Source organism: Nicotiana tomentosiformis, chromosome 5 (genome assembly GCF_000390325.3).
Source record: "Nicotiana tomentosiformis chromosome 5, ASM39032v3, whole genome shotgun sequence".
Classification (NCBI taxonomy): Eukaryota; Viridiplantae; Streptophyta; class Magnoliopsida; order Solanales; family Solanaceae; genus Nicotiana; species Nicotiana tomentosiformis.
The window spans coordinates 25,466,689-25,488,708 of NC_090816.1; the positions used below are offsets into that span (position 1 = coordinate 25,466,689).

General features: G+C 38.0%; 2 protein-coding genes across 2 annotated transcripts; one reads left to right on the forward strand and one right to left on the reverse strand.

Moving 5' to 3' along the window:
* The first annotated feature begins 11,652 nt into the window (after window positions 1-11,652).
* Window positions 11,653-12,147, forward strand: LOC104096126 (SKP1-like protein 1). Its single transcript, XM_009602436.1, has one exon. It carries the CDS (start codon window positions 11,653-11,655, stop codon window positions 12,145-12,147), a length of 495 nt encoding a protein of 164 aa, XP_009600731.1.
* Window positions 12,148-15,798: 3,651 nt separating this feature from the next.
* Window positions 15,799-16,302, reverse strand: LOC138892054 (uncharacterized). The gene is made up of 2 exons (XM_070175745.1): window positions 15,995-16,302; window positions 15,799-15,892 (listed from the first exon to the last, which is right to left on the reverse strand). Exons 1-2 carry the CDS (start codon window positions 16,300-16,302, stop codon window positions 15,799-15,801), a joined length of 402 nt encoding a protein of 133 aa, XP_070031846.1.
* Window positions 16,303-22,020: the final 5,718 nt, after the last annotated feature.

Genomic DNA, 22,020 nt, shown 5'->3' on the forward strand with positions numbered 1-22,020 from the left:
AATTCTTAAGTCCAAAAATCGATCTGTTAACCTTCCGGAATCCACCCGAGGCCCTCGAGACCTCAACCAAATACACCAACACATCCCAAAACATGTTACGAACTTAGTCGAGCCTTCAAGTCACATCAAACAACGTCGAATTCATGAATCGCACCACATTCCAAGCTTAATGAACTTTAGAATTTTAAACTTCTACATTCGATGCCGAAACCTATCAAATCACGTCCGATTGAACTCACATTTTGCACACAAGTCATAATTGATATTACGGACCTACTCCAACTTCCGGAATTGGAATCTGACCCCAATATCAAAAAGTCCACTCCGGGCCAAACTTCTCAAAATTATCTAAATTTCCAACTTTCGCCAAATGACCCCAAAATGACCTACGGACCTCCAAATCCGCTTTCGGATGCGCTTCCAATACTGGAATCACTGTACGGAACTATTTCCAGACTCGGAATCCCAAACAGACATTGATAACATTGAAATACACCTCAACCCAATTTTCATGAAATTCTTCCAAAAATGCTATCTTCCACAATAGGCGCTGAAACGCTCCCGGGTTACCCAAAACCCGATCCAGGCATACGTCCAAGTCCTAAATCAGCATACGAGCCTGTTGGAACCTTCAAATCCCGATTCCGAGGCCGTTTACTCAAAAATCCAATCTTTGTCAATTCCTCAAACTTAAGGCTTCCGAAATTAGAAATTTCTCTCCAAATCAACTCCGAACTTCCCGAAATTCAATTCCGACCATACGCACAAGTCATAATACTTGAAGTGAGGCTGCTCATGGCCTCAAACTGCCAAACGACGCGCTAGAGCTCAAAACGATCGGTTGGGTCATTACACCTGTACGCATTAATAATAATAATAACATAAATAGAAGTAAGACCGGTAAATCATATAAAACATTAAAGTCAATTCAACAGTTATAATCCCTCAATTTATTTCTATTGCGGCATGCAACCCGCTCTAACAATATAAACTAAAAATAAAATCTGTTGCGGTGTTCAACCCGATCCAACAATATAATCTTTTAATTAAATTCCGTTGCGGCGTGCAACCCGCTCCAACAATATAAATAAAAAACTCTTAAATATAAAAATACTCCAATAAATACCACATTTAATAAGAAATTATTAGGCAACAAAGCATACAATTATTATGATTTATTTAGGAAAGAAGTAATGACAAGTAGCAATTAATTGTGGAAATTAAGGATGAAATAGGCATTTTAATAATTAGTATGCTAAATATCAAGTAGAAATTAAATCACATAAATCAAATAAGCATGTAGCAATTATAGCATGGATTCAAGGCATGATATTGAGCAAGGAATATGAGAGAAACAGTTAATATAATAATTAATTCATAATTTGAAATGATTTATGATTTTTCAAGTAATTATGCAAAACAATTAACTTGACGACGTATAAGCACTTGTCACCTCGCCTATACGTCATTACACATAAAATTCTATTAACAATTAATTTAAGGGTTCTATTCCCTCAAGTCAAGGTTAACCACGACACTTACCTCGCTTTGCAACCAAATTCAAGATTCCAATAAACCTTTGCCTCACGAATTAGTGTCCGGAAGCTTCAAATCTAGTCACAAACAATTTAATATACTCAATACGATTCGTAGGAATTAATTCCTTATGAAATTACTAATTTTTTGGGATTAAAATCTGAAATTTATTTTAAAAATCGACAGTGGGACCCACGTCTCGAATCCCAGAAAAACTCACGAAATACAAACACTCGTTCCAATACGAGTTCAATCATACCAAAATTATCGATTTCCGACATCGGATTGCCTTTCAAATCCTCAATTAAAGTCTTTGAAGATTTCTACCATTCCCAACCCAATCTTTACCCATTTGAACTCAACAATCTTCCCACAAACCTTATTGGTACAAGCATGTATAACTAATACTCTCACATCCAAGAATCATCTTACTAATTACCTATTTCTAGTTGGCTTTCGAAATTGAGGAAATAAATTCTTACTTCTTTGAAGCCTTAGCAACCCTTTGATGCGATTTCAAGGTTTGATTCAAGGAAGAGTAGTGAAATCTTTAGTTCTCCCCTTCCCTCTCACTAGAATCGCTCTCCCTTCTCTCTAAAACACCAGAAATTTCCCCAAATATTAACCCCAATCGAGTTAAATAAAATGGGGTTCGGGTCATAAAAACCCGTTATTGTATAGCCGCAGCGCGCGGGGCGGGGCGGCTATGCAAAAAGTGTCTTGAAATGAAATTTTAGAGCGTTTAGGAATTTCCTACAGGCACGGCGCGCCGGGCTGCGCGGTAGTACAAATTCTGCCAACGTTTGGTAATTTGATCATAACCTTTGTAGGAGTGCCCAAATGACCAACGGTTTCAAGCGTTAGAAATTAAACTCGAAGATATTTCATTTGATAGGTTGTCCATCGCATAACGCCCTATATAAATATAGATATGTTTGTCCAACATTTGGTCCTGTGCGTATTCATTTGGAACTTTAGTCTATTATGAAAATTTCCAACTTGGCTTAGACTTAAGACTTTCCTTAGACCCCATATCACTTATAATATGCCCCGTACACTTATTATCATATCAAATAGGTATCCATCATGTTAATAGTCCTCGAATGGGAAGTAGAATCCGCCCCCAAATACATAACATAACTTATCTCTTCTGTCATCCATTTCAATTTCCCGAATTTTTACTAACTCTCGAAATTTCCAAAAATTTCGCCAGAGTTTCCTTTGTAACTGGGCCTATCCACCTGCCAGAGAATCCTAGAAACCAATCCTAGCAACACATACATAATCCAATCAACTTAACACAACATGAAAACAATACTAACAGTGGCATCATAAGCAATATATTACTAGAAAAAGAACGCCATTAACATCCACTATTCAGGTAATACGTAACTCATAGCAGGTAAGCTCTCAACATCTTCATAGAACACAGAAATGAATGTTTAAATTAAAGATGACATTTTTGGGTCATCACATTCTCCACCTCTAAACAAACGTTCATCCTCGAACGTAATTAGAGAAGTACCTGAGCTGGTGAAAAGATGTGGATATTTGCTTTGTATGTCCGACTCAGACTCCAAGGTAGCTGCCTCAATTGGCTGACCTCTACATTGTACCTTAACTGAAGGATAACTCTTCCTCATAAGTCAAATCTTTGTCCAATTGAACTGAGCTGAAGTCTAACACATGGGACGGATCACCATGATATTTTCGGAGCATGGATACATGGAATACCGGATGAACTGCTGATAAACTAATTGGTAGTGCAAGCCCGTAGGCTACTTCACTCACCATTTCAATAATTTCAAAGGGTCCGATATACATAGGGATCAACTTTCCCTTCTTTCCAATCATATTACACCTTTCATGGGTGAAACTCGAAGCAATACTCTTTCTCCTGCCATGAATGCAACGTCACGAACCTTACGGTCGGCATAACTCTTTTGCCTAGACTGAGCTGTGCGAAGTCGATCCTCAATAATCTTGACCTTATCCAAGGCATCCTGTACCAAATTGGTACCCAACAACCGAGCCTCTCCTAGTTCAAACTAGCCAACTCATGAACGACATCGCCTCTCGTATAATGCTTCATATGGAGCCATCTGAATGCTCGACTGGTAGCTGTTATTATAGGCAAACTCCGCAAGTGGTAAGAACTGATCCCAAGAACCTCCTAAGTCTATAACACAAGCGCGAAGCATATCTTCCAATATCAGAATAGTACGCTCTGACTGTCCGTCTGTCTGTGAGTATCCTGAACCTGTGGGTAATACCAACACTGGCGCCATAGTCAAAGCAGTCTTAAGCTTCTGAAAGCTCAACTCACACTCGTCTGACCATCCAAATAGAACACCTTTCTGGGTCAGTCTGGTTAATGGGCTTGCTATAGATAAAAACCCTTCCACGAACCGGCGATAATAACCCGCCAAACCTAGAAAACACCGTATCTCTGTAACTGAAGTAGGCCTAGGCCAGTTCTGAACTGCCTTAATCTTCTTAGGATCTACTTTTATGCCTTCGGTCGATACAACATGCCCCAAAAATGCAACTGAGCCTAACCAAAATTCACATTTTGAAAATCTAGCATATAACTGATTATTCTTCAATGTTTGAAGCACAATCTGAAGATGCTGCTCATGCTCCTCTTGGCTGCTTAAGTAAATAAAGATATCATCAATGAACACAACCACAAAGGAATCCAAATAAGACTTGAACACCCGATTCATCAAATCCACAAATGTTGCTGGGGCATTTGTCAGCCCAAATGACATCACTAAAAATTCGTAATGCCCATACCGAGTCCGAAAAGCTATCTTAGGGACATTGGATGCCTAATATTCAACTAATGGTAACCAGAGCTCAAATCGATCTTCGAAAATACCTTGGCACCCTGAAGCTGATTGAATAAGTCATCAATTCTTGGAAACAGATATTTGTTTTTGATAGGCCTTATTCAGTTGCCGATAGTCTATACACATCCGCATAGAGCCACCTTTCTTCTTTACAAATAGTACTGGTGCACCCCAGGACAAGACACTGGGTCTAATGAATCCTTGATCAAGCAAGTCTTGTAATTGTTCCTTTAATTCCTTTAGCTCTGGCGGGGCCATACGGTATGGTTGAGTAGAAATGGGCTGGGTGCCCGGAGCCAAATCAATACAAAAATCAAAATCTCTGTCAGGTGGCATCCTTGGAAAATCTGTAGGAAATACATCTGGAAACTCACGGACGACTGGGACTAAATCTATAGAAGGAACATCCACACTGGGATTGCGAATATAAGCTAAATAAGCTAGACACCTCTTCTCGACCATACACCGAGCTTTTACCTACGAGATAACCTTGCTGATCGAATGGCCAGTAGTTCTTTTCCACTCTAATCGAGGTAACCCCGGCATAGCTAAGGTCACTGTTTTGGCGTGACAATCCAATAAAACATGATAAGGTGACATTCAATCCATATCCGAGATGACATAAAAATCTACCATATCAAGAAGTAGAAGATCCATGCTAGTTTCAAGACTCCTAATCGTAACCACACATGAACGATAGACATGATCTACAGCGAGAGAATCCCCACCGTCATGGACACGTGTATATAAGAACTCAAAGAATCAAGAGACACAACCAAATATGAAGCAAAGTAGGAGGACACATAGGAATAAGTAGATCCTAGATCCAATGAAACTGAAGCATCTCTATACATAACTAGAACAATACATGTGATCACAACGTTCGATGACTCGGCCTCAGGCCTAGCAGGAAAAGAAAAGAATCGAGGCTGGGCCCCACGACTAGGAGCTACATCTCTGGGACAACCTCTAACTGGCTGGCCTCCTCCTCTAACAACCTGACCTCCACCTCTAGGTGTCTGACCCCTACCCCTAGCTGGCCGGGCGGGCGGTGGAGAAATCGGTGTCAGTATGATGGCACGAAAATCCTGCTGGGATCTGTTGCTTGACAACCTAGGGCAATACATCCTGATGTGACCAATGTTCTCATACTCATAACACCCATAATGTTGTTGTGGCTGCTAAAGCTGAAGCTGGCCCGAACGGGCCGGATAACCGTTGTAGTGATTCTGGAGCGGTGGTGCACTGATAAGAGCTGGATGTGCACTAAATGTCGGTTGCCCAGAGTAAGGCATAATAGGACCATGACTCCCCGAAGCACCGTGAGATTCCGGAAGTGCTGAATAAAATGGCCTGGGAGGATGACCCCTACCATAAGTACCCCTGCCTCCAGTTGAGGTGCCTATGAAATTACCGGAATGACGAGGCCTCTTATCAGACCCCTGCCCTCTCTCATGTACAAGAACCATCTCGATCCTCCTAATAACATTACCAGCCGCCTGAAAGGAAATCTCACTTTCTGTCTCTTTGGCCATCTGAAGCCTGATAGGGTGAGTGAGTCCATTAATAAACCTCATCACTCTCTCCCCTTCAGTAGGAAGTAAAAGGAGCGCATGATGGGCTAGATCCATAAAACGGCTCTCGTACTGAGTAATAGTCATACTGCCCTGCTGGAGACGCTCAAATTGCATGCGGTAATCCTCTCTCAATGTGATAGGGAGGAACTTCTCTAGAAATAGCCGTGAGAATTGTTCCTAGGTCAATGCAGGTGATCCAACTGGTCTGGTCAATGTATAATCTCTCCACCACCTCTTGGCAGAACCCGTCATCTAAAATACAGCAAAATTGATCCCATTGGTTTCAACTATACCTATGTTCTGCAACACCTCATGGAAGCGGTCAAGATAATCGTGTGGGTCCTCAGAAGGTGTACCATTGAATTGAACTGGAAAGAGATTAGTAAACTTGTCCAGTTTCAATAAGGCCTCAGAAGACATGGCAGGCCTATTACCGGCCTGGGCCACAACAACTGGCTGAACTACCTCAACTGGTGGGGCTGCTGGAGCCTGATACTAGGGAGCCATCTGCTCCGGAACAGGAGTAGTGGGAGTATGTGCTCCTCCCCCAGCTTGTGAGATGTCTGGTACCACTGGAAATGTACCATTTTGAGCCACGCCCTCCATAAGACTCATCAAACGAACTAGAGCGTCCTGAAGCACTGGAGTAGCTATGAATCCTTCCGAAAATTGAACTTGTCCAATCGGTACAGTCTGAACTAGAACCTCCTCCTGAAGATCCACCTGAGGTTATACAACAGGTGCTACTGCTCGAGCTCTATACTGAGCTCTACCTCTGCCTCTGTCTCAACCTCTAGCTCGGCCTCGACCTCGACCTCTACCCCTGGTCATAGTTGCCACCGGGGGCTCTGGCCCTTGTCCGTCGGTAGATGTATTACGCGTTCTCGCCATCTGTGAGAGAATAAGAATAGAATGATTCAATCATCAATGATAGAATAAAATCGCATGACATAATAAGAAAGAAGTGATATTATTCTTAAACTTTATAGCCTCTGAAAGACAAGTACAGACGTCTCCGTACCGATCCTTCAAAATCTACTAAGTTTGCTCGTGACTTGTGAGACCTATGTAACCTAGTGCTCCAATACAACTTGTCATGACCCGAGATTCCCACCTTCAGGACCGTGATGGCGTCTAACATTTTACTTTCTAGGCAAGCCAATGTTAGAATAATATTAGCCAATTTTAAACAATTTTAAATTAATTAATAACAAAGAAACAAATGCAGAAATAAAGTCTGAAATCAAGTGAATAATCCATAATAATAGTGATATCTAAATACCATCCCAGAACTGGTGTCACAATTGCACGAGCTACTAGAATAATACAAATAAAGGTCTGAATAAAAATAAAGTTGTTTGAAAGAAATACACAACTATTATAAAATGGAAGGGGACTTCACAACTGCGAACGCCATGCAGCTATACCTCAAGTCTCTTGTGAATAGTTGAATCCGAGCAAGTCTACTATGTGCCGCTAGGATCAACTCCGGTATCTTCACAAGGAGTGAAGAGTGTAGTATGAGTACAACCGACCCCAATGTACTATGTAAGTGCCAAACCTAACCTCTACGAAGTAGTGACGAGGCTAAGGCAGGTCGCTTATATTAACCTGTACGCATTAATAATAATAATAACAGGAATAGAAGTAAGACCGGTAAATCATATAAAAAATTGAAGTCAATTCAGTAGTCATAATCCCTCAATTTATTTTCGTTGCGGTGTGCAATCCGCTCTAACAATATAAACTTAAAATAAAATCCGTTGTGGCGTGCAACCCGATCCAACAATATAATCTTTTAATTAAATTCTGTTGCGGCGTGCAACCGGTTCCAACAATATAAATAAACAACTCTTAAATATAAAAATACTCCAATAAATGCCATATTTAATAAGAAATTATTAGTCAATAAAGCATACAATTATTATAATTTATTTAGGAAACAAGTAATGACAAGTAGCAATTAATTGTGGAAATTAAGCATGGGATAGGCATTTTAATAATAAGTATGCTAAATGTCAAGTAGAAATTAAATTATATAAATCAAATAAGCATGTAGCAATTATAGCATGGATTCAAGGCATGATATTGAGCAAAGAATATGAGAGAAATAATTAATATAATAATTAATTCATGATTTAAAGTAATTTATGATTTTTCAAGTAATTATGCAAACAATTAACTTGACGACGTATAGGCACTTGTCACCTCGCCTATACGTCATTACAAATGAAATTCTATTAACAATTAATTTAAGGGTTCTATTCCCTCAAGTCAAGGTTAACCACGATACTTACCTTGCTTTGCAACCAAATTCATGATTCCAATAAACCTTTGCCTTGCGAATTAGTGTCTGAAAGCCTCAAATCTAGTCACAAACAATTCAATATACTCAATACGAATCGTAGGAATTAATTCCATATGAAATTACTAATTTTTCTGATTAAAATCCGAAATTTATTTTAAAAATTAACAGTGAGACCCACGTCTCAAATCCCGAAAAAACTCACAAAATCCGAACACCCGTTCCGATACGAGTTCAACCATACAAAAATTATCGAATTCCGACATCGGATTGCCATTCAAATCCTCAATTAAAGTCTTTGAAGATTTCTACCATTTTCAACCCAATCTTTACCCATCCGAACTCAACAATCTTCCCACAAACCTTATTGGTACAAGCATGGATAACTAATACTCTCACATCCAAGAATCATCTTACTAATTACCTACTTCTAGTTGGATTTCGAAAATGAGGAATTGAGAAAAAAATTCTTACCTCTTTGAAGACTTAGCGATGCTTTGATGTGATTTCAATGTTTGATTCAAGGAAGAGTAGTGAAATATTTAGTTTTCCCCTTTTCTCTTACTAGAATCGCTCTCCCTTCTCTCTAAAACATTAGAAATTTCTCCAAAAATGAACCACAATCGAGTTAAATGAAATGGAGTTCGGGTCTTAAAAACTCGTTTTTGTACGGTCGCGGCGCATGGGGAGACTGTGCAAAAAGTTTCTTGAAATGAAATTTCGGAGCGTTCTGGAATTTTCCACCGGCGCGGCACGCCGGGCGCCGTGTGGGGCGTTGCGGTAGTACAAATTCTGCCAGCGTTTGGTAATTTGGTCATAACTTCTTGTAGGAGTGTCCAAATGACGAACGGTTTGAAGCGTTAGAAACTAAAATCGAAGATATTTCATTTGATAGGTTGTCCATCACATAACTCCCTATATATATATGTATATATGCTCGCCCAAAATTTGGTCGTGTGAGTACTCAATTGGAACTTTAGTCTATTATGAAATTTTCCAACTTGGCTTAGACTTAGGACTTTTCTTAGACCCCATATCACTTATAATATGCTTTGTATACTTATTATCATATACAATAGGTATCCATTATGTTAATAGTCATCGAATGAGAAGTAGAGTCCGCCCCCAAACACATAACATAACTTATCTTTTCTTTCACCCATTTCAATTTCCCGAATTTTTACTAACTTCCAAAATTTTCAAAAATTTCGCCAGAGTTTCCTTTGTAACTGGGCCTATCCACCTGCCAGATAATCCTAGAAACCAATCCTAACAACACATATATAATTCAATCAACGTAACACAACATGAAAAGAATACTAACAGTGACATCATAAGCAATATATTACTAGAAAAAGAACGCCATTAACATCAACTATTCAGGTGATACGTAACTCATAGCAGGCAAGGTCTCAACATCTTCATAGAACACAGAAATGAAACATTTCAATTTATAGACGGATAGTATTGTGGGAATATGCAATTTATATAAACAATCCGGTCAACTAGCAATCATAGATAATATGGATTAACATGTTTAATTACGAACCCAATAGGATTGACAAACTGACCACAACCCTGGAATCTTCATCTCCTTTGATTAAAATCCAACCACAATCGCTTGCTCCTAATTAATTTAGCTAATTACGTGTTTAAATTTCGGAATAGTAGTTGTAATAGGAAAACCAAACTTTTGATTATCTTGGACAGTTAATTAATTTTAGTTTGCTTACTTAACAATTAATCTAAGTCTCTTTGGGTTCGACATCCGACTTTCGAGTCACTTTATTACTTGACTGCCACGTATACTTGCGTGTACTTGGGGAACCAACATGTATAGTAGCCATATAGTGTGAAGGTGTTCAATTGAACACCCTTTATCGAAAACTTATACTACGCTATATAAAATATTATACTGTGTATATATGTAAAAATTAATTTTAAATATATGTATTAAACTTTGAACACCCTTTGTGAAAGTCCTGGCTTCACCACGGGTTGGAACTAAGTTGCTGTAGAAACCATCTTGGGACTTTCTAAATCTCATTAGCAATAGTCAAGGATTGAGAGACTTCATGTGCAATAAGTGTCCTTACGTACTAAGTAAGGTGATTTTTCTAAAGCAACACCTTTAGCACTATTCGAAGTAGAAGATGTGAAATTATAAGTTTGAAAATACTTTCTTAAAGTGGCAAATATTCAGCTTCTCCCTAATAATGCATTACGCATCAGCTAGCTATCCCTCGCTGCCTAACTATATAGGCACAATTCTTTTCTTAACCCTAATCATGCTTAAGACATAGAACTGAATGCTTCTAACCCCAAAGTCAATAATAAATAGAAGAATAGGAAGGAATATTTTTGGTAAAGCAGGGCTGATTAGTTCATCTACTAATTGTCGGGTACTTTTTATGGAACCTTTTCATTACTGGGATTGGTTTCACTTTCCCTTAATGCAGTATCCAAACATAATATATATTAAGATCAATAAAATCTTGATTTTAAATAATGCTCATTTCTATTCTTTATAGCCTTTGTTTGGAAATATGGACCACATGCCTTCTATGCTACAACAACGCAGAATTTTCATCCACTGAACTACCTTAATCGTAAAATTGTAATAAATAATAAGAAGAGATTCATAAAACGCACTATCGTGTTTCAATTTATATAAAAAAGGAGATTGTTTTACTATTCATCAACTGATGACCAAATTACATTGCAATGCATGCAAATTTATAATTAACAAAGATATCTTTAGGAAAAATTTATACCAAAGGGATTTCCTTACATGATATAATTTAGTGTTTAATCCGATTAAGGAAATTTCTTGTATCATTATTATTATTTACCATTTAGTTAGTAATTTAAAATGGAAGAATTTCGAAAATTTCCTTTCACATGAATTTCTTTTAAATCATAAGAGTGGTAGGTTGAGCAAAATGTCATCCCAGTTTATAAGTACGTATTAATATATAAACATGTAATTTTTTCCCCACTATTTAGTACATTTTTAATTTTAACTTCAAATATTGAAGTTGATATGTTGTAGATGATGATGACCCTATGCGGGATTTGAGTCCAAAGAACTGCTTATTAATGAATTGAGTAAGTGTAAATCTTTTAGAGCACAAAACTCAGGAAATTAATAAAATGAATGAGATTGGCTTATAGTATTCAATCACATACTTATATTGTGATCCATAAACAGATTACAAGTAAAGATAATTCCAGTAAGAAATTTATGTCAGAAAGAATACCTTCCATATTCTTTAAGTATGATCCGATTAAGAAAATCTCTTGTACCATTATTTATACATAATTTGGTTCCCCAAATGTGTCATCCAAGAAAAAGAAATAAAAAGGTTGATAAGTTCTTATTATGGCATCATCAACAACGGGAGAAAAGAAAATGTTGACATTGAAGAGCGGTGATAACGAAGAATTTTATGTTGAGGAATCTTTGGTCTTACAGTCTGATCTTATCAAAATCATGGTAAAAGAGGAACGTGTTTCCACCATCCCATTGCCTAGCATCAAAAGCAAGACGCTGGTTAAAATCATTGAATACCTCAAGAAACATGCGGAGCTCACTACTACCTCGAACAATGAAGATTTCAAGAATTTCCAGAAAGAGTTTGTGAATGTTGTTTTAGAGGAACTACTTGACATAACCGTGGCAGTAAATTATCTGAAAATCAGTGGTTTGCTGGAATTCTGTTGCCAGGCTGTGGCTGACAGAATAAAGGACAAGAGCGTTCAAGCCGTTCAGAAGATTTTTAAAATTGAAAGTGATTTCACCTCAGAAGAAGTGGCAGAGTTTAAAAGGGAAACTCCTTGGGCCTTTGAAGGTGACCTTGATGATACCACCAACTAGGGTTTTATGGTAGTGAAGGGAAACATTTATATTTGATTTGAATAATCCTATAGAATTGATTTCTTTCATGTACTGATTTGGTGGATATGTGTTTGATTTTTGAAATAAAGCTTTATGCTAACAAAAAGGTAGTATCTGATATAGTGAAGGGTGTTTGATAGTATTTATCTATTCCTTAAAACCTTTGTATTCGATCATAATTTATATGCTATCTATAGCTACTTTTGTCTTCGTGTTGGTTCGAGTGATATTTAAAATTAATCATAATAGATCTCTTTCTTGTATCGATCAAGCTAATATCATTTGAATTTTGAAGAAAAAGAAGTTATGCTAATAAAAGAAAATTCATATATAATTCTTAATGAAGGATGGTTAAAAATATTCAAGTCCAGAAAACCTTTGATATGTTCAGTATTTCATGTTGGTTCGATTGATATATTTGAAGTAGCTATCATTTGATAATGATTTAGTGTCAATATATCAGCTTGGTGTTAATTCCGCCCACACCAGCTAGCTATTCCGGGATATACACCTTTTGTTTTTCTTGAATTTCTTATATTATTCCATGAAAAGGTTTTAGCATATATCTTTCATCAAAGGCAACCAGCAGGTAGTTTATTATGGATATCTAAGTGCCATCAAGTAAGTTTCCTTTTTGTTGAATTGTTGTAAAATAATCATGTCACGGCCCAATTGTCACTATAGGCCATGATGTCGCCCAACGTCATCGCTAGGCAAGTCAAAGGTGCACTACCCATTTAATATCTCATTTTTAATAACTTTAAAGTCTTTGATTTTTATTAAATGCGAAAACAAATAGTAAGTGAGCGTAGTAATGTAAAGCATAACTAAACGGGTAAATAAGATAGTGGATTAAATAATCAAAACCCATGTGTGTCTACTAGAATTTTAAAAATCCGGTGTCACAAGTGCACGAGCATTTAGTAGAATATACAAAACTCTCCAAGAACTAATGTCTGAAACAAAACAGATAATAATGATAAAATATAACAAGAGGAGGCTCCGGATGCTGTAGAATTGAGCATGGGAAGGCAGCTCACCACTAAGTATTCGCGTAATACGGATATGAGCCCGGACAAACTCCAGATGCACTTGCCTTAGAACCTGCACAATATGTGCAAAAGTGTAGCGTGAGTACATAAACAACATGTACCAGGTAAGTATCTAGTCTAACCTCGAAGAAGTGGTGACGAGGGATCGACTTCGGCACTTATTAGTGGGCAATATACATAATGTACAAAATTATTTAATAAGCATAAAATACAATGGCAATAATGGAATAAAAGGCAATAATTAAATGACTATTTATCAAAATAACAATTAAAAGCCCCCAAATATCACATACTAATCTCAACAAGTAAGGGCTTAACATCCTCAAGTCATGACAGGCATATCAAGTGAAATCGGACTCCGAGTGACAACTCCCACAATTTATGCCGAGGTCGTACGACCCAATCCATAATAATCGTGTACATACACCACTGAGGTTGTACGTGCCGATCCATGGATGCATCAATATATATATTACCGAAGTGTTTAGCCCGATCCGCAGGAATGAGAAAACTCTTCGAATTTCAAATTTCATATTTACAACTCCAAGATAAGTCCATGAAAGAATATAATTTTTCATCAATAATTAAATACTCCGTCAACTCTCTAAGCAGTGAAGCTCAATTCAACATAATCTTTAACCAAATTTTACTTATTAAATACAAGCCATTAAACTACCAAGTTGAGTCCAAATAGTGCAAGTAGTGGAATGATAAAGGCCTATGTCTACCCGAACATAACATGAATTTTAGCTACGCACAGATTCTCGTCACTTCGTGCATACGTAGCACCCATAATTTGGTAGAAAATAGCAATTTAAACACTTATGGGGTTAATTTTCTCCTGCAACGTTAGGCAACACACTTACCTCGTTCCCAGGTCCTCTTTCTGGTCCACAAATCACTCTAAAAGCCTCATGTCGGTGCCGAAGAATCCGAAACTAGACAAAGGTTGTACAAACTAATCAATAATTTCTCAGAAGTTCATAATTTAACTATTAGAGTAATTATCCAACCTAATTTGGAAGATTCCTAAAATTCACCTGCGGACCCATGTGCCCAGATTTCGAAAATGTTTGAAGATAAATGTTAACTATGACCTCCCGAACTCAAATATATAATTCATTCCAATTTCCATAACCAAATTCATGATCAAATCTCAATTTTACTTAAACTCTAGGTTCTTCACAAAACTTTACAAGTTTCACTAATTTCCCATGTTTAATCTACCTATAATTCGCGAATTTAACATAAAAATGAGTAGAGTTTACTTACTTTGTGATGTTGATGAGAATCCCCCACAAAAGTTCTCTCAAAATCTCCCAAGACCAAGTGAAAGTGTGGAAAATAGGCTATGTCCCGAATTAAATGCACATTGCTCAGGTCTGCCTTCTTCGCAATCACAGACAAGCTCTTGCGATCGCGAAGGAAAAATTCGCGAACCCAGAAATGTCTTGTTCATGAACGAGATGAACTGAGCCGCCCACTCATCGCGAACGCGTGACTCCATTCGCTAACGCGAAAGGCAACGGAGCTGCCCAGGCCTAGGTCTTCTATGCGAACGCGAAGAGTCGACCGCGAACGCAAGGCCACTGGTTCCAAGCCTCCGCGAATGTGACCCTTTCTTTGTGAAAGCGAAGAGAAAAAGCGTCCAGTCCAAAAATCCTTCATCGCGAACGCGAGGGGCCTTACTCGTTCTCGAAGAAGGAAAACAGAACCACCACACCAGTAGTTCTGGACTTAGCTCCGGGCGGTCCGAAAAGCACCCGAGCCCCCCAAGACCCAGTCCATACACACCAACAAGTCTATATACATAATACAGACCTACTCAAGCACTCAGAATACGTAAAACAACATCAAAACAAAGAATTGCACCCCAAAATCAAGTTGAATCAACTTATGAACTTCAAACTTCTTAACTTCAAACGCGTTGAATCATACTTAGACTACTCAGAATGACACCAAAATTTTCGTACAAGTCAAAAATTACCATACAGACATATTTCCAGGCTCAGAATCTTAAACGAATCTCGATAACACTAAAGTCTACTAAAAAGAAAATTAAAAAAATAGAAAACCTTCAATGAACCAACTTTCAACATTAAGCGCCGAAATATTCCCGGATCACCCGAAACCCTATCCGAAAAAATGCCCAAGTCCAAAATCATCATACGAACTTATTGGAACCATCAAATCCCAATTATGAGGTTGTTTACTCAAACGTTGACTAAAGCCAAACTTGGTCAAACATGCCACTATTAAAGAACTAAGTATTCCGATTTCAATCCGAACCTTTTCAAACCTAAACCAACCATCCCCGCAAGTCATAAAACAGTAAAAACACATACCGGAAGTCTTAATTAGGGAAACATGGATCTAGAAAGCAAAATAACCGGTCGAGTCGTTACATTCTCTACCTCTTAAACAAACGTTCGTTCTCGAATGGGTCTAGAATCGTACGTGGAGTACTAAATATGTGGGGATATCTACTCTGCATGTCTTCCTCAGTCTCCCAAGTTGCCTCATCGACTGGTTGACCCTTCCACTGGACCTTTACCGCAAAAATTTTCTTAGACCTCAACTAGCAAACATGCCTGTCAACAATAGCAACTGGCTCCTCCTCATTACCCAAACTCTCATCTAGCTTAACCATGTTGTAATCTAACACATGTGACCTGTCGGCATGGTACTTTCGGAGCATAGACAAATGGAAGACCGGATAAACTTCTGATAGTGTGGGAGGTAAATCAAGCTCATAAGCAACCTCCCCAACTCACCTCAACAATTCAAATGGGCCAATAAACCTTGGGCTCAACTTGCCCTTCTTCCCGAACTTCATGATACCCTTCATCGGCGAGACTTTCAAGAGAACCTTCTCGCCTACCATAAATAATAAATCACGTGCCATCTGATCCGTGTTACTCTTCTGTATGGACTGTGTTGTGCAAAGCTGCTCCTCAATCAACTTTACCTTCTCCAAGGTATCCTTCACTAAATCGGTGCTATATAACTTAGCCTCACCGGGCTTAAACCATTCGATGGGAGAACGATATTGCCGACCATATAAAGCCTCAAATGGAGCCATCTCGATGCTGGACTGATAATTGTTGTTATAAGCAAACTCGGCCAAAGTCAAGAATCGATCCCACTGACCTCCGAAATCAATCACACACGCTCTGAGCATATCCTCTAGAATATGAACTGTCCGCCCCGACTACACGTCGGTCTGCGGATGAAGTCTGTGCTGAGCTCTACCCGGGTGCCCAACTCACTTTGTACTGCTCTCCAAAAATGCGAAGTGAACTTATTTGAAATAATGGACACAGGCACATCATGCAACTGGACAATCTCCTGAATGTAAATCTGGGCCAATCTCTCTGAAGAGTGCGTAGTCACCACCGAAATAAAGTGTGCCGACTTGGTCATCCTATCGATAATGACCCAAAGGACATCAAACTTCCTCAATGTACGCGACAACCCAACTACAAAGTCTATAGTGATCGACTTCTATTTCCACTCTGGTATAACCAACTGCTGGAGTAGGCCACCTCGCCTTTGGTGCTCATACTTAACTTGCTGGCAATTTATACACCTCACTACATACTCAACTATGTCCTTCTTCATCCGCCGCCACCACTAATGCTGCCTCAGGTCGCGATACATCTTCATAGCACCGGAATAAATAGAATACCAAGAATTGTGTGCCTCCTCTAGAATCTTGTCCCTCAAGCCATCAACATTAGGAACACATAAGCAACCCTGGAGTCACAGAACCCCATCCTCGCCGATAGTAACCTCCTTGACACCACCTCGTAGTACCGTCTCTATAGAATCAAAAGGTGCAGATCATCGTATTGACGAGCCTTAATCCGCTCAAATAATGAAGACTAAGACACAACACATGCAAAAACTCGACTAGGCTCTGAAATATCCAACCTCACAAGTCTTTTAGGTAAGGACTGAATGTCTAAAGCCAATGGGCTCTCCTCTGCTGAAATAAATGCCAAACTACCCATACTCTCGGTCTTTCTGCTCAAGGCGTCCACAATCACATTCGCCTTGCCTGGATGGTAAAGAATGGTAATATCATAGTCCTTTAGTAACTCAAGCCACCTGTGCTACCTCAAATTACGATCCCTATGCTTAAACAAATGCTGCAAGCTACGATGATCGGTGTAAACTTCACAAGACACCCCATAAAGAAAATGCCTCCAGATCTTGGGAGCATCAACTATCACGGCCAACTTCAAATCATGTACGGTGTAATTCTTCTCGTGGGCTTTAGCTGACGTAAAGCATATGCAATAACTCGCCCCTCCTGTATCAATACAGAACCCAGTCCAATGCATGAAGAGTCGCAATACACAGTATACATCCTCGAACTGGATGGCAACACTAAAATCGATGTTGTAGTTAAAGCTATCTTGAGCTTCTGAAAGCTCGTCTCGCAAACATCAGACCATTGGAACGGAGCACCCTTCAGGGTCAATCTAGTCAAAGGTGCTGCAATAGATGAGAAGTGCTCCACAAACCGACGACAATAACCTGCTAACCCCAAGAAACTCCTGATCTCGGTCGTTATGGTAGAACGAGGCCAACTCTAGACTGCCTCGATCTTCCTAGGGTCCACTCTAATTCCCCCACCTAATACAACATGCCCCAAGAATGCCACATAATCTAACTAGAACTCGCACTTGGAGATCTTAGCATATAGCTTCTGTTCCCGCAAGGTCTGAAGCACAACTCTTAAATGATGCCCGTGCTCCTCCATACTACGTGTGTAGATCAATATGTCATCAATGAGGACAATGACGAAGAAGTAAAGATTTGGCCTGAACAATCGGTTCATCAAATCCATAAACATCGTCGTGACATTGGTCAAGCCAAAAGACATCACCAGAAACTCATAGTGGCCACACCTAGTCCGGAACCCGTCTTTGGAACATCTGAAGCACGAATCTTCAGCTGATGATACCCAGATCTAAAGTCGATCTTAGAGAACACTCTAGAACCCTGCAACTGGTCAAACAAATTATCAATACGCGACAGCAGGTACTTGTTATTAATGGTAACTTTGTTCAACTGGCGGTAATCAATGCACATCCGCATAGTCCCGTCCTTCTCTTTCTCAAACAACACTGGTACAACCCAAGGCGACACACCCAGCCTTGTTGACGGCCAATTTTGACACTCCCTTTTAAAATTAATTTATTCACGCTTAACAACTTACAATAAATACTTTGGAAGTATTTTTCTATTTATGAATATTTATTTTTATAAATTAATTAAGTATTAGTTTAAAAATTAATCACATAGTACTAATATTGTGTAATTACAAATGTATTTATTATTATAAAAATAACTTTTGTATATGGATTACATAGGTTTTATAATTTGACAAAATTACACTTATCCAATGAATTAGGTTACTATGTTAATATTTTGAAATTAGTGCTATAATTCGAAATATGTGTCATTTATAGATAATTAATTAAAATAATTAGTAACATATAGTAATTATTATTTCACCATATTTTTATTGAAATTGTTAAGTTTATTTAAATAGATTTAAAAAGGGTTAAAGACGAAAAGGCTACAATTAAAATTCTTGAATGAAATGTAATTTGGCAATCTTTTAAATTAATTTTGGCCCAAATGCAAGCCCATGTCCGAAAATACCCAACCCAAACAATCCTCTCAATCTCCGTTGGCAATACTTGCCGTTACCTCTCAACCAATCACGACATGCCACGTCACTCGTCTCCCACACTCACAAAACAAACACAAATCATCTGTGCAGTCCATTTTTTAGATCAACGGTCCACAATTTTAAATCCATTTCCTCTTTAATTTTAAAACGACTTAATCCTCATAGTTGGATCAATAAGATCTAACGGACACCAAAACTCACCATAAAAATTGTAAAATCGCTAAATATCAGGACCGTTGATCCAAAAGATCAACGACGCAGATCAAATCTCTCAACCATAACTTAGAGACAACCAACCCCCATCTCTCAAAACCCTAATCATTTTCCCTTTGGACCGCCGTCCTTATTTCCTTTTTTTCTCTCTTCTCTCGTCTGCCCTAAACTCCATCAATCAACAGACCTTGCACAAATTAGTGCAAGGTTGTAAAATCAATCACAAATCATCTCGTTTGCCTCCCATATCCACAATTCTCGCTGAATCTTTTCCTATTTTATCACCGAAAATCAAAACTTTCAAATCCAAATCCTAACCTCAGAGATGAAACTTCAAATCGCTACTGACATGTCAAATCCATGGCATGCATGGTTGTTCCTTTTGTTCCTGCACTCTTGGTCCCGTCGTTCTTTCCATTTTCTCCATTCGATCTCAAAACCTTAATTGAAGAAATCAGACCAAAAAATGTAAAACTTCAAACTCTCCTGATTTCTTCTTTCGTCCTTTCAAATCAAAGCAAACAGGAGAAGTTAGCTGGCTTCATCATCAATAATCGACACTCAAAGGTCAAATGCAATGACCTTTGGGTATTTGGGTTTTAAGCGATGGTTCTTTTTGCTTCAACGTTCAGCCTCTCATACCTCTCCACTCACTTAAACTCAAATACTTATTTCTCTTATGTTCTCTCTGATTTTACCCGACTATGCTTACATCATCAATTCATCGTCAGTCTCCACTATCCTGGTTTGAATATTGAAACTCTAAAGCCTTAAATGGCACTATAAATAGTAGTCTTCAATGCACTCACCTAACATATACCAACCAAGAGAACCTAACACCGAACACACTAGGCACAAAAACACTAAGCATATTACGGTTTCTAGTCATAGATTTTCTTACTGTCTTCCTCTCTTTTGTTTAGTTTTTTGCGGGTTCAAGCTTGAAGTTTTCTGGGATCTTTGAGAAACAAAAGAATTCATTTGGTATGTTTCCCTTAAGAAGGTTAGCACCTTTATCTCCCTTTTCTTCTCTCTGAATGATTTAGATATGTTGAAGTTATGTTTTTGTAGATTATAATTATGATGGATATGTTTGACATGTTTGATATTTACGTTTTTTTAAGTACGACAACCTTTTATGATCAACTTGTTCTATTATCAATTAGGTAAATGGCAATTATTGATCTTTGTTCTGAGTTTTTCTACTCTTTCCATGCCTGAATTCTTACATGTTTATGTTCAATACAAACTTCGTAGTTCTCAGTAACTTACAATAAACTCACCTCTGTTTATTGCATTTCTGTAATTTTGTGAGTTTTGGAAACTAAGTTTACTACCTGATAGTTATTGCTAAGATGAAACCTGAACTTGTTCAAGACGTATATCTCTTTACCTCTTAAACTTGAGACTAAACTTGAAGTGTTTCTGCTTGTGTTTGTCCAATTATTTTACTGAGTTATCACCATAGTCTTTTACTTTGTTTAGCTATCATTATTGTTGAATCAATCATGCTCAACTAAACTTCATGCCTTTTTCCTTCATTGATGATTCTGCTGAGATTTTATCTTGTTTCCCTACACCTTATTTTCCTTATGGTTGATTTCATTATTTGGTAACCTTAACTGATATACTCCTGAAAATCCAATATGCCAATATCACCTAACTAAGTTGAAAGAACTCAAGTGTTTAGATGCTTCTCTTCTCTAAATGTGTATCCACTGACTCTGGGAGTAATTTCTGGGCTATCACTATAACTTTCTCATGATCATGCTCAATTGTTGTATGCATAGGAAACTATCTCATTTGCATCAAGTTGTTTTCTTCTCATGAATCTTTGCTGCATGTATATTCTGTAAGGTTAAACTATATTCCTCTTCTCATAGTAAGTCATGAATTATTTGGATAAAGTCAACTAGTAATTGCTGCACAACTAAGCTTGTTCGTTCCATAGTCAGTTGAGATTTTCACACATATGTGCAATACATCTCTGTCCTTAATCTCTTTGAGCCCCTGTTGAATTTCTGTAAAGTCTGCACACATCTAGCATTAGCTTATCCTCCATGAAATTTGGATTTAGACATACTGTTATAGTCAATTGATAGTTTTAGGAATTGAATCATGGTCACTCCATACTTACTTGTTAGGTTAGACCTATGTTTGAATTGAACTTGTTTGATACAATTTTTCCATTTCATTTCTTGATTTGCATCATCAATTTGGTTCTGTAATGTGTATGAGATCACTATCTCACTTATCTTACCTATGAAGAGTTGACTGATTGTTGCTAGCCTCCTTGCTTAACTCTATAACACTATGTTCTGATTTGAGTGATGCATAGTCCTCCTCTTTATTATTAACCTGAAGTTGAACTTGACTCTTACACCTTATGAAGCTCCTTTGTTGTTATTATTTGAACACATTGACTTGCTAATACTGTTAGAAACATGACCTTGTTGTGAGCTTAGGAGTCCCATATTTGAACGTATGAAAATGCAATCATGATAAGAGTTCAATCCCATGACTTTGATAACCTTTCTATGGCACTAGGTGACCATGACTGTTGGTTTGAATCTTCCTTGATGTCTTTAAGGTGCCAAGTAATGTTATCAATACCTATTTGAATATCTTATGCTTTAATGATTCACTCCTGTAATGGTGTGATTATGAAGCCTCTTTTTATCTGTGTGTATTCTGGACTCAGCCCCCCCCCTTTAGGTCTCCTTGATATTTTGTTCCCTATTTTGTATTAATAGTAATTTGTACTTTCTTGTGTTATTTTCATTAAGAGGTAAATATATATTTTGTAAAAGTAATACTTTAGTACTTAGTTTGCATTGGAAGTGCCTCATTGACATTTAAACCCTTAAGGAAAATATGTAG

What these genes read in the sequence shown, in the direction of transcription:
- LOC104096126 (XM_009602436.1), top strand. Translation starts at nt 11,653, where the DNA reads ATGGCATCATCAACAACGGGAGAAAAGAAAATGTTGACATTGAAGAGC.
- LOC138892054 (XM_070175745.1), bottom strand. Translation starts at nt 16,302, where the DNA reads ATGGCTCCATTTGAGGCTTTATATGGTCGGCAATATCGTTCTCCCATC. An exon ending in GGCCCATTTGAATTGTTGAG is followed by an intron (nt 15,893 to 15,994) that starts GTGAGTTGGGGA and finishes CCATGCCGACAG; the next exon opens with GTCACATGTGTTAGATTACA.